Source organism: Delphinapterus leucas, chromosome 15, assembly GCF_059928025.1.
Source record: "Delphinapterus leucas isolate spDelLeu-1000000601 "Yukka" chromosome 15, BTC_Dleu_Yukka2, whole genome shotgun sequence".
NCBI classification, from domain to species: domain Eukaryota; kingdom Metazoa; phylum Chordata; class Mammalia; order Artiodactyla; family Monodontidae; genus Delphinapterus; species Delphinapterus leucas.
The window spans coordinates 80,096,209-80,110,152 of NC_143143.1; the positions used below are offsets into that span (position 1 = coordinate 80,096,209).

Consider the following 13,944-nt stretch of genomic DNA (forward strand, 5'->3'; position numbering starts at 1 on the left):
TTTCTTCAATAAGTAAAATGTCATGGGTGTGTGTGTGTGTGTGTGTGTATGTGTGTGTGTGTGTGTGTCTGGGGTAGAAGGTTAAGATTAAAATCGGGTTAAGAAACCTATCAACTAAACCAAGTAAGTGGATCTTGTTTGGATCCTGACTGCAACTTACCAGTTGTCAGAAGACGTTTCTGAGACAACCAGGGAATGCAGACAGACATGGAGGTCAGTTATGAGAAATCGTTTTCCGTTTAGTTAGGTGTGATCAGGAAAAGCCCTTATCTGTTAGAGATACTTAGAAGTGTCTGAGGAATGAAATTAAATTATGTCTAAGATTTGCTTTAAAATACTCAGGAAAGGGGTGGGGAATCACAGAGACTGGCAAAGTGTTGCTGAGAGCACATGGGGACTCATAATATTAATCTATTACAGTGTATGTCTAAAATTACATTTATAAAAAGTTAAAACAAAATCAGAAAGCAGGGACACAAAAAAGACCAAAGCCCAAGACTGCAAAACACCAAATCTATATTTACATCCACATATAACAACATAACTTTAAGCTGAAATATATCATAAATAAAACAAGTAATGTCTACGGTTTGACAACTTAAGTATCAACAATTAAAATAAATCAAACTGGAATGAAATAAATACATAAACAAAAATCCAACAGATTGTACCTCTATTATATGTACTGTTGTCTCAAAGAAAAAAAAAAAAAACACAAAACCAGTAGTATCCCAATAGTTAATACTGATGGACAAAAAAAAAAAAAAAAAAAAAAACAAAAAACATATTTTGGAGTACAAGGGCTGTGGAAAGAAAAAAAACTGATATTTTTATGCACTCAGAAATGTGGTTAAAAAGGAGAAATCTGAAAGCCCCCAAAAATTTCAGCATAACACGAACTGACTTGTTTTCAAATAGATTTGGTGATTTTTTTTTTTTAATACAGATTTAAATTTCAGCCCTCTATTATCATGTATCCCCTTTTAGGATTTATATTTATCATCACAGCAAGCTTTCTGTAACACTCATTGGATTAGGTAAGGATCAGGTCAATCATCTTGCAAATGTGTTAATCTTCAAAAGTAGGCTATAAAAGTGCAAAACTATGAAAACAAAAATCTAGATTATGTACATATGGCTCAGCTTGTGAACAGGAAGAAAGGTAAATAGTGTACACTTTCCTGATACAAAGCACTTCATCACGATGCCAGCAGACTGATCTCAAACCAGGTCTCCCTTTCACCTGGGAGTTAAGACTTCTATCGAGTAGGTGTCATGTTGCATAATGAAAACAAACAAAAAAACATCAGGATTCTTTGAGGACATTACCCTTGCTCTAATGGAGAAGGGCAGGGCAAGAAAAATTAACAGTGCAAATTTATTTTTGAAACAGTTTTGTTAATGAAGTATTTTGTGGTCGCTAAACCCAGGTACTGCAGAATACACTCAGCCATGGACAGCGGATTAAGAAAACAGAAGTTTAAAACATCTAGTAAGCCAGCTGGTGGCTAGTCTCTCATTAAAACCCAAATTGCATGTACACTGAGAAAAACGCTGCTGCTTCAAAACAACCAAAAATGGGAAGACAATTGAGGTCTCAAAACAGATTACCTCTCCCCTGAGTACCAGAAAACTCAGCCAGCACGCACTCCTGCAAAATCCACGTGTCTGTAATTAACCTGAGTGTGTCCACAGTTAACCCAAATGCCAGACACACCAAGACTTCCAAATGCAAACCTAAAATTACTCCAAAACTTTCATTTCTTTTAAAATTGTTTCCAATATATATATAATTCACATGTACAATTTAGTGTTTATATTTTTATATATGAATTTAGGCAAATGCCAGAAAAACCCAGGAATTGTCCAACAAAAATGATTAATTTGATAGAAAACAAATTTAAGTAACTCCACATACGATTTGGTATGCTTATTGAATGTGTGGCTGGCCTACAGAGGAAATGTTTCCCTGTAGATACACACACTTAAATATCCCGCAAACCATGCCATTCCCTCAGAAAAGGACTGTGGATCTGGGTCTTTCTCAGATGACATACCGAAATTTGCAGTAAAAGGGCACCAAATTCAGAATGGCTGATCTCCGTACATGCAGCACATATTCATAGGGGGTCAATGCTTCTGTTAACAATTCTGTTAAGACAACAGACTGCGGAGGATTTAACATAATACAGATCATTGAGAAATTCTTTTTTAAAAAACATACATTTTAAATGAAAGAGGACAAGTAGCAGAAACATGCTCCAAGTGATGAGCAACATTAGAGAAAAGAATACACACAGTTTTAAACAAGCAGGTTTACAACATATATTTACAGTTTTACCTGAGGTGCAAGCGTTATATACTTTCTCCCCATCCCGCCCCCCAGCCCAAATGATTTCTTTTCAGCAGCGCTCAAGTATGCAAAAAAACTCCACTTCTTATTTGGTCAATTCTAAAAAAAATATTATTCAGGGCAAAATAGAGATGTCCGGTCTCCATTTGTGTACAACCCAACTGTTCCAACTATAGTTTTTATTGCTATTTGGTACAAAAGTTAACAGAACAACTTTACAAAACCGTAGTGTTCTTTATATATGTACAGTACAATCACAGCTTATTTCAGTAGCTTTCACCATCTGCTTTTTCAAAAGATGAACTAATTCAATTTCATGGAGAGTACACATTTATATCCATCAAGACCTAAGGGGGGGGAGGGGGAAAGGTTTAAAAATGATTAGGATAAAACTAAATACAGTATACAAAAATCTTAAGAAAGAAAAAAAAAGTATAATAAATAAACAGAGCTAAAGGGATCTAGAAATGCAATGGGTTCCATTTAAGCTTAAATTTTGTGACCAAAGTCTCAGGAGTCTAAATAAATAAAAGCTGCACTATTTAGGGGGTGCTAATATATACTTAACAGTGATTTAATGAAGATGATTTAACCAAGAACCAGAATTCATATCTGACAGTTGCCAAAGGCAACTGCCACCTATAAGAAACTCTGGAAGTTTATACCCTATGAAAGGGAAATTCATGGCACAGAGTGTAACAATATTTGTTCAGCCAACACCTATCGACTTGTACGGCTGAAATTCCCAGCGATGGGCCAGCCACTGAATGAAGGAGACCCCTCCTCAGCTTAGCTCGGAGTGGAAGCCCGACGCACAGGTAAGATGGGCACAAATGGGTAAGAACCACAGCTCAGACGGAACACAAACAGGGAAGCCCCAGTTCCCGGCAAACATTCTGCAGAGATGATATGTGAGCTGGCCCTGAAGTCTCAGAACGAGGTTGTTTGGCAAAGAGGGTGCAGGAAGGATGTTCCCGGGGAGAGAGAAATGCAAGCAGAGTAGCCCAGAGGCTGCAGGAAGAGGCCGGAGCTGGATAAACAGGACGGTTCCCATCTGCTGTTACATGCGGTGCAAATAATCTATTGCTTACAACCTATAAATTTTCTGTTTTCAGGTTTTAAGGCAGAGTGGATTTAATCTCATTCCTGTGATGACACCAGTCTCACACCACTGGCATCACCTGAGCGGGAGAGAAGGATGTAGAGCTGCAGAGGCTGACGGGCCCCATGTGTCCCAGTGAAAACAGAAGAAGAAATTCTGCCCTAGTCCATGAGCCTTTATCTCTGTACCTAGATCTAGCAGGCACTCAGTCAAGAGTCTGCTCCATGGGGATATGGTGGTAGTTTGACAGGACAAGAGTTATCTGGGAGGGAACTAGATCGGTCCATGAGCCCCAATCTTGCCATTCAATTTATTTTTAAAAGCGTCCTAGTGTGACTCTCACACAGACATCATGCCCTCTGCCCAAACTTGGAAGTAACTAAACTAACACGTGTACAACTCCAAGAACACTGAGGCTTTGGGGTAGCTACCGTTAGATACATTTGCCATGTGAACCAAAAAGTCGAAATAAACCTACTTGCTCTGTCCCACTCCCCTCCCCCAACAGATAAGGATTTATAAAGGCTTTGAACAAGCTCTTAAACAGGAGGGTTGGGGCACAGGCCTTGGACTGTGCAGACCTACGACCAAAAGTAGGCAGAGTAAGGCGCTGGGCAAGTTACATAATCCAAGTCTCAGTCTCCATATCTGTAAAGTGGGCACAGGACCTCCTAACCCAGGGATCGGCAAACTTGTTCTGTAAAGGGCCAGACAGTTAATATTCTCGGCTTTGCAGGCCATGAAGTCCCTATCACAATTACCCACCTCTGCTGCTGTGGCACCAAGCAGTCACAGACAATACGTAAAGGAATGGATGTGGCTGTGTGCCAATAAAACTTTATTGACAAAAACAGGTGGCAGGCAGTTGGCTAACCCCTAACCTGATGCTGTAAGAAGGATTAAATGAGCTGATGGCGACAAAACACTTCACTCAACGCCTGGCATGAAACAAATGCTTAGTAACTTCCAGTTGCTATTGTTGTTTTTACCATTATCATCGCTGCTGATATGCAGAGACCGGGAGGACTCTGTTTTAAGACACTTCAAAAGTCAAATTCAAAGCAATTTTACTTTTTATTATTATACTGGATAAGCTAGATGGTTTATTTTCAATTAAGTAAAATCAATGCATTATATGTGCTCACCTTTCATCCCCAAAATAGGGAATCAAGTTTTTTTGTCATTTGGTCGATAATGTGCGTTCCCAATAAAATTCTCATAGTTCCTCTTCTGTAGCATGCTGCTAGATAAGTGTTGATAGGACACAGGCCTTTTTCCTGATTGAAAAAAAAAAGCATAAAAGGGCATTTAGAATTAAGTTCAACAGTTAGGTAAAATGTGTGGGATGTTAGAAGTCAATTTTCAAAATTCCTAACTGATAATGTGACCAGAACACATAAGATGCATACATGTTATAAAGTTACTTACAAGGTGAAATGTTTTTAAATGCCATGAGGATATTTCTTAGCACAGAATTTTAAGTCACTAAAGCTAAAATTATCTAAGTGCTAGGTGGTCATCAGTAAAAATTAAAAAGCTAAAAGGAAACAGCAGCATAAGGATTTTAAAGCTTTGTGTATCATGAACCAAAACTGTGTGGAGGAGGAGGGAAAAGAAGACTGATTTACTTGCAACACAGAGCCTTTTCTCTTCAAGTAAAGACACAGTTATGACTCATGTCCATTTTAAGTGCCGAGGAGGGGGAAAAAAAGGGACGCTTCTAATCAAAAGGCTGCAAAAATTATCTCTTCATCAGAATTTTTATAAAAGTCACTGGACTGTATGAAAGCAATTGTTTAATTTGCTGTCCCTACCAGATCAACTGGCATCAAGCCATCCTTGATAGAGCATTGTCACCACACAGAATCTTTAATTTGAAATAAATACAAACTGAGAGGTTCAAAATGGATTTGTCCCTTTGGGACGGACAAACCTGCAGAGTTTATATCCGTCAAAAGAAGGCATGGTGGTTTCATCATGTTTTCCAAGGGGGACAGGTCCCCACGACACTCTGATCTACTTTTTTGCAGGCACAGGTATGTGTCAGACACCTCTATGAAACTGTCATGAGTTAGCAAGGGCGTTAAAGACACCAAAGTATCTATGAGCGTAATGGACAATACGGGGAAAAACTGTGCTTTCTACTATTCACTTAACTATTTAACAAAGGCTAAAGAAGGCAGTACAGTTCTGTAAGTCTGAACATCAAGCTGTTCAAAAGATTGTTTAACCAGCAGTTCTTAGCCTTCTGCTCTGGTGGATCAAGGGTCCTCATGGGTATTTACTGAGCACCCCTGGCACCACCCTGTGCTGGGCACCTGACAGGGCTGCATATCAAAGTTATATAAAACGCATTTTCTGCCCTGAGTGAGTTCACAGTCTAGTAGGGGTGGTGAGACATGGACAGAAGTACCCCACCTCCGGGCTCCCACCTCCCAGGCTGGGCTGGAGCGCTGGACGCAACACACACGCACAAAGGAGAAAACTGAACAGTGACGAAGTCAGGTGAGCGGGCGTAAATGACACCTGACATCAGACTCCTGGGTCCTCAAGCGCTTTTCACCATCCTCCCAACCAGGGAGAAAATTAAAAGAGCGAAATGAAACACTGGGGAATAAGCTTTCATCCTGTAGGGCTGAGTTTGGGGGCCCCGAACCACTGCCCGCTCTCGGAACGTCTCGCCCTCCCGGAAGCCCCCATCTCCAGGACACCCACCTTCCAGCGCCGACCCGGCCGCAGGGCCCGCGGGGCCGCAGGGGAACAGGGCTCCAGCCGCAGCGAAGGGCTTCTGCGCGGGCAGCACGGCCGCGTCCGCCTCGCCGGTGGCCAAGAAGCGGGGCCGCGCAGGCAGCGAAGTGGGCGGAGGGCACGCGCACTCGGGGGGCAGCAGCGACGTGAGGCCGTGCACCACATGGAACTTGGGGAGGTCGAAGGGCCGCCGGTAGTGGGGGCCGGGTTGGTCCCCATCGCGGGCCGGCGCCCCGACCCTTGGCCGCTTGGGGAGCGGCTCGTCCGGCTCGGCGCCGCGGCCGCAGAAGTAGTCCCGGGCCGGTGGCGCCCAGAGGCCGTCATTCCTGGGGGTGTGGTCACTGCAGCCATTGAGGGCGCCGCCTGGGGCGGGCTGCGCCGGGGCCCCGGCAGGAGGCTGAGGCTTGGGCTTGGGCTCCAGCCGCTTGGCTTTATCCGCGGCCGGGGTCGCGCTGGCTTTGGCGAACATCTCGGAAGGCGGCTGCCGGGCCGCGGCCCCCGGCCCCCCGAGGCTCTGCGGCGGCCGGTGGGACTTCAGGTTGCTGGGGGCTAAAGTGCTGGAGTCGATCCCTGAAGTCAGAGGGGCTTTGCCGGGCCCCGGGGGGTTGGGCTTCGCTTTCTCGGACGGCAGGGATCTGGGCTGCGCTGGGAAGGCGGGCCTGGGCTTGGGCTTGTAGGGATTCGACAGGGGAGGCACATCCTTCCCCAGTAAAGCTGGGGGGCATCCGGTCCGTCGACTTCGAAGGAGAGACTTGTTCCGACAGTTTCTGTGGCTGTCTGGGTTGTACTTATGCTCCAGTCTCTGGTGCATCGTTAGAACCTCTGGATAAAATGTCTTGAAGGTGCAGAACGGGCAGGTGGTACTCGTGGTCACACTTTTACCCAAAGAAGCTGCCGGGCAGCAGTGGGAAGCCCCGAGGGATAAGTTTAAGGGCTTCTCCTGACAGTTGGCATCGACCTCCGCTTTCTTCTCTCTGTGGCCGACCTGGACGTGATGGGCCGCCCGGCCGTCTGGGTGAGGGGCCACGTCCACTTCTGTTCTGCAGGTGAGGTTGTGTGCCTGAGGTTCAACTGACGACCTCTTTTTTAACACGTCCAAATAAGCAGGGGCAGGACTTTTGCTGTGTTTATCGGCACTGTCGTCAGCTGCGTTTTTACTGAAATCCTGAGTATCTTTGTGTTCTGCTAAGAGGACAGCACTGCCCAGAATGTTCTGAAAGGCAGGGGCCATCCCCTTCAGTTGCTTTGCAGGTGAGCTGCCTTTAACATCTTTGGCACCATCAAAACATCTTTTCTGATTTTTGGTTTGCGCACTGTCAGCGGTTAGAAGTGCATCTTCCGTCTCCTGGTTTTTCCCCTCGTTCCTGACTTCAGCAGCAGCATCGGTCTGCTTGTCCTTGTGATGTCTCTCCAGGTGATACCGCAGAGAGGTCTTCTGGGCTGCAGCATAGTCACAAAATTCACATTTGTATGGTTTTTCACCTAAAACAAGAAATGTCACTCTATTACAGAAGTTTATGAAAGGCATCGAAACAAATAAGACAGAGAAAATGGGGTCCTTTCCTTTTCCCTTCTTGTCTATTAATCTTCACATCCAGGATCTGTCATGAGTTGTCTGCTTCATCGCCCTTTCTACCCCAAATATTTGAAGACGTGAACACGTCTTTAATTTAAAAAATTAAAAAGCACACTTTAAAATTATCTCAGAATATCTGAACAACACAACAACAACAACAAAAATCAGACACAGAACTACATCATAATCCTCTCAACTAATACATGCTGTAAACAAATCTAAGAAGTTCCTTACCTGTATGTGTTCTGAGATGAATATTGAGGTAATAATTTGAACGGAAAAACTTTCCACAATAACTACATTCTCTTGAGGATGTAAGATGCTTTATTTTTCCTCCATCATCATTTTTATCTTAAAACAGAAACAAAAATAATTCATGTTAGAAGATGGCTCAAGTATGTGAACAGGGCGAGCTGACTTAAAGATTCTTGATAGAAACATTTTTGGAAAGCATAAAATAATTTTTATATTAGGTATTGGCTAAAAACGTGCCAAATGTTGCTTTGAGGTTGCCTGCAGTATTAAAGCAAGTGTGCATCAGTTTTTTTCTGAGCACAGCAGAGTTCACCGTTAAAGATTCAGTTCTTCATCTACCTCGATCACAGGAGCATTTAATAGACTGAAACCAACGGGCAGCTGTCCGCTCTCCCAACAAGTGTGAGACACGCAGAACCTGGCAAACTCAAGCTGGACCTGCACACAGGCTGGAATATCCAGATTCTTCAGAATAAGTAATTTAGAAAACCGAGCCAATACAAATCACCGACTTTCCCAACCACCAGAGGAAAAGCTTTTTATCTTAAGCTTAAGCAAGTTACCACTAGAGGGCAGTGAGCACATCTTTACAGAAAATAAAAAAGCTTGGCCCTGGGCAAACACCTAGGAAAGTTTGTCAAAATTTAGCAACGTTTTTGGAAAGCAGGTTGTATTACCCACAAGCACTCACACGGGCTAAATGTACCTGACAACTCAAAATCTGTCCCCAAATGACCCGGGGTTGAACTTTAAACTTCACTGTCTGCGGCCTGATCAGAACAGGGGAGTAAATGAAGGTCCTGGGGGGGCCACTAATGAGAGGAGGACACAGCAGCCCTCCCAGACAGCCGTGCTGCAGTTAAAGTACCGGCTTGCCATATATGGGCGTAAGTTCTAGATGAACCTCCTCTTATATTATTAAATTATGTCATATTACATGAATCACAATATGACTACAACATAAGTCGGGTCATCTCTTTAAATTTAGCATAACTTGTCCTTTTGCCTTGAAAAACTGTAATTCCCTACTAAATGGCCTCTTCCTGGCTCCTTCCACATTCCGCAGTCTAGATTATAGATTTCACTGATTTTAAAAAGCAACTTATAAGTAAACCACGGTGAGCCTCCAGGTACAATAAAGACGGGACTATACAGGGAATTCCCCGGCGGTCCAGTAGTTAGGACTCCACATTTTCACTGCCGAGGGCCCAGGTTCAATCCCTAGTCGGGGAACGAGGCACGGCCAAAAAAAAAAAAAGACAGGACTATAAAATCTCTGTCACCCCTAAACTTCCCTGAAGACAATGTAGCCACCTCTAAACCTCCAGACACTCTAAGACAGCAGAGACAACCCTTGATCTAAAAAGGTGTCATGAAGACTTTTAAAAATAATTTACATGAACAACTATTATTAAAGCTATTTATAGCTTAAAGTTGAAAACAATAAAGATAAATTATTTACTCTGCTTTTTGATCTTAAAAGTAAATCTAAAGAAAGCCAGGCTGATAGTACATAATAAAATAAATCTAGACTGGAAGACATCATAATATTAATTCATGAAAGTCCATTCCCTAACGTAGAATGCCCAGCTCTCTTTCTGACAATCACACCCAACTCTGTAGCTGGGCTTGCACCTCACTGCAATTTCCTACTTCCAGCTATGTGTCAGGATTTACGGTATGTTGCATCATATCCCAAACGTTATGAAACGCCTTTATTCTAACACAAAGGGCATGAAACGTCCACATCTACCTGGTTCCTGCTCCTTCAGCACCACCTGTGATTTTGCTTGTGCTGCCCTTTAAAGGACTTTTTATAAATAGGCAGTTGAAATCATCCTTGGGAGGTGGAAGACAAGGGTCAATGAACCAATTTTGTAAACAGGGAAATCAGGGCAAAGAAAGGTTAAGCAACACGAAATGGGTCACAGAACAAGGCAGTGGTAGAACCAGACTCAACGCAAGTCTTGGCGCTCCCAACTATCATGGGCTATTCTATCTGCCTGCCGACTGGGCCCAAGTTTTCCACCCAGTTCTGCCCACACCACCTACTGGCAGAATGTGACCGGCTAGCTCATTTCTTTCAGGGCACCGGGGCATCTATCTCACAGGCCTAATTACCTCCCCATTACTGCAGGCCCACGAACAGCACTGCCACTAAGAGGAATCACTTAGAAAACTGGAGGGTTGGTTTAAAGTCATGTTTATGATGTCATTAAGACACCATAATGTGTTTTCTAGATTTCTGAAAAATGAAGATTGTAAGCATGCTAAGTGCTAGGTTTCCTGTCTCCCAGGAAACTCTAAACATGCTAAATATTTGATATGAAAACTGCTGCTCTCACACCCATCCTGTGATCAGAAAAAGAACTGGGCACCAGCTTCAGAGAAGATGTATTATCTGGTCACATTCACCCTGGATCTCACACACGGGGTTCTTAGAGACATCAACACACAGTCAAGTTACAATGCAAGAGGCCAGCATGTTTAAACCCAAGACCAGTCTGTAAACGATACCGTTTCTCTAAGACTAATTCATGATCTCATCATTCCTGTGTTGATTATGCAGGGGTTTATTCAGTGTTCTCCAGCAGCAGAATCCTCTGTTCAAACAAAATGTTATTAAATGGGTAGAGAAGCTGTGGTTTACGTGAAGACGGGCACGATCTGAACCACAGGTGGAATCCTCTGCCCTAGATGACGCCCACTGGGACTCAAGAGATAGGTCAACAGGACCTCAGCGATGGCTTCCGTTTCCCATAAATGCCATCAGTACATTAGAATTTTGACTGAGCAAGTGAGATCTTTACATCATCTTTGGTGTGTTCACATTCTCTTTACTTTACAAATTGTTTCAGTGAATGAGCTATGAATGAATACTTGCCCCCAGACACAAAGGATAGGGGACCAGGCAGCACCAAATGGCCTAATACTCTTTCTCTGATTGACAACCATTCCCAGTACTGATCTGTGTCCACAGATATCCGTTTGGAATAAACGTGTGAAAGCTGGCCCTTGACAGAAAGGGAAGTGCACTGCATATAAGGATAACTTGTTTTTATAGATTAAGATCAGAAATGCTGGGAAACTGTAAGGGAAGGCCAGCATCTCTCAACTCTGACACTACTGGTACGGGGGTGGGGGTGGGGGGGCCTGCCCTGTGCCTGGGAGGATGTGTAGTGCACCCCAGGCCTCCACTTACTGGGTGCCAGCGGCACACACACCAACACAGTGGTGACGACCAAAACTGTCTCCAGACAGTGCCAGATGTCCACTGCGGGCAAAATTGCCCCAGCGAAGCAGTGCCGATGCACAAGGTAAAATCATGTGTGTCCTGGGACTTCCCTGGTGGCGCAGTGGTTAAGAATCTGCCTGCCAATGCAGGGGACACGGGTTCGAGCCCCAGTTCAGGAAGATCCCACATGCCGTGGAGCAGCTAAGCCCGCGAACCACAACTACTGAGGCTGCGCTCTAGAGCCCGCCAGCCACAACTACTGAGCCCGCGTGCCTAGAGCCCATGCTCCGCAACAAGAGAAGCCACCGTGATGAGAAGCCCGCACACTGCAACCAAGAGTAGCCTCCGCTCGCCCAACTAGAGAAAGCCCGTGCGCAGCAACAAAGACCCAACGAAGATCCAACGCAGCCAAAAATTAATTAAAAAGATTGGTTTAAAAAAAATAAAATGTGTCTCTTGTTAGCGAAGTATGAAATCACATCACTCTTAGAACAGGAAGAAACCTCGATAAGCCTTATAACTCCACCCTACTGTTACAGAAATGAGAAAGTGAAGGCCCCGAGAGGCTAAGAGACTTACAACAGGGGGATGACACCAGAAACTGCCGGCACTCAAACCCACCTCCCCACCCTGATAACCGGCTAGTGTCCTCTGGCACCGAGCAGAGGAGGGACAGTGCACCACCCAGCAGCTTACCCAGGTGGAGCCCTTCTGGAAGCCCATCCTCGGACCCGTCTTCAGAGCCACCTTCTCGATCGATGGCTCCGTTCTCCTCCAGGGTCGGGGGCAGGTCCGGAGAACAGGTGCTCGGCTGCCTGCCGTCCACTGACATGGGTGGCGACTCGGCATCGGCCCTACGGTCCTTCTTGTGCACCCGGGAGTGCAGGACCAGCTGGTGGTAGGTTCTGAAGGCTTTGCCACACTCGGAGCAATGCGTCGGCTTCTCTTTGTTACTGGCTAACTTGGGGTCTGCGTCCACGGAAGGCACTTCACCGGCGGGGTGTCTGGGCTTCTCCTTATCTTGTGAGAGACCTGGACAACCGCTTTTACTTGTCTTGGACTTTCCGGAACCTTCGGGATGGCTCTTATTCGCGTTCCAAATTTCCCCCAGCTCTTCTTTGTCTGAACAGGACTCATCGTTGTCGGTGCTCCCCTCCTGGCCCGGCTGCTCCTTCACCTCTCGGCACACAGCGACCTTCCCTTTGGTGGCCAGCTGCCAGGCTTGGTAGGTGGTGAACGGGTCCAGCTGAGGTATCCATTTGGCCGGCTTCTTCACGACCTCAGGGTGAGACCTGGGTCTTAGGTTTAAGAACTGCAGCAACTCTTCCCCCGGAGACGGCATTCCCTCCTGCTGCGTGTCTGTCTGTGAGCTGCGGGTACCGGAAGCAGTGTCTTTGGTGTGCATCTTCCTGTGATCAATGAGACTTTCTTTATTTGGAAACAGAAAGCCACAAACCATGCAGATCTTGTAAGGAGATGAGACGCTCTCAGCTGCGTGCTCCTGCACCACCTCGTTGATGGTCACCGGGCTCTCCAGGCCTGGCTGTGGTCTGCTCTTGGCCCCCGATTTGCCAGTGTGCGTTCGCATGTGATTCTTCAGAAACCAGGGCTCCTTGAATCTTCTGCCACACACATTACACCCGTAAGTGAAAGAGTCCTTGTGTTTCTTCATGTGGATCTCAACGTCGAAGGCGGCTCGAAACGTCTGCCCACACACTTCACAGCAAAGTTCTTCGTTTTCCTTGCAATTCTTATCCTTTGGAGGTTCTGTTCTCACCTGAACTTTATCAAGAGGACTCAGATACTCTGCTTCAACACGCAGAACGGCGGGCTCACAGAGGATAGGCCGATGTTGCATTAAGACGTGTTTATTGAGGTCTTCCGAATGTGTGAAGGTCTGACTGCAAAACATGCAGTCCAAGGGCATATACCCTTCTATTTGGATTATGTTTTTCTCCTGCGTGGCTCTGAAAGGAACAGCGGCGGTCCCTTTTATTGTCATGGCATCATCAATCTCCATTTGGGTGCCAAGAGAATTGCCAATAACTTCTGGTCCATCCATATACATCAAGAGGGATTGAGTTGGCATGTTTCCTGTCTCTTGAGGATTGTATATAAAATTAGAATCTGGGTGAGGAATCTCTGGAGTTGGAATAAGGCCACTTGTAAAGACTTGTCACTCACACGCCCAGCAGCCCGAGGCTTCAAAACTAGAGCAAGTATGTTATGAAAATTCAAAAGAAAGTGTATATTCCTCTGACTTCTTATCTTCAGAAGTCTCAGGAAGCTTAGTGATAAAAACAATCACTGGATCTTTCCACAAACCAGGCAGACAGACTCCCCAGTGCTTGGATTCAGAGATGAGTCAGCACAAAGCATTAGTTCTCTTTGTCTTCATCAAGTGAGTGATTCAGTTGAGCAAGAAGTCAATTCCAGCAACCTGGAGACAAGGGATTTCCAAAACCTAGAGGAAAAAAAAATAGAAACGGCTATAGCTCCAGTCAGAGAAAAAGAGAAGGCTGGCCGATGACTCACAGTGGTCCTTCCCACGAAGCACAGAATGTACCTAATTCAGCTGCTTCACTTTTAACTAATACAGCGCATCCTGTTAAAGTGCTCGTTAATTAAATCATTAGCATTTTATCCAGTCAGTACCCTTATCAAACTGCCAGAAA

The 13,944-nt window shown here is 45.0% G+C and overlaps 1 protein-coding gene across 1 annotated transcript in view; it reads right to left on the reverse strand.

The window, feature by feature from the left end:
- Positions 1 to 499: 499 nt before the first annotated feature.
- The window catches only part of ZNF217 (zinc finger protein 217), a 40,987-nt gene continuing 27,542 nt past the window's right edge, over positions 500 to 13,944 (reverse strand). The window contains exons 3-7 of the mRNA XM_022597447.3: positions 11,966 to 13,733; positions 8,014 to 8,130; positions 6,171 to 7,685; positions 4,601 to 4,732; positions 500 to 2,700 (exon numbers count right to left, since the gene is read on the reverse strand). Of these exons, the coding sequence (XP_022453155.1) occupies positions 4,623 to 4,732; positions 6,171 to 7,685; positions 8,014 to 8,130; positions 11,966 to 13,358 (3,135 nt within the window). The 5' untranslated portion in view covers positions 13,359 to 13,733 and the 3' untranslated portion in view covers positions 500 to 2,700; positions 4,601 to 4,622. The remainder of the gene's footprint in view (positions 2,701 to 4,600; positions 4,733 to 6,170; positions 7,686 to 8,013; positions 8,131 to 11,965; positions 13,734 to 13,944) is intronic.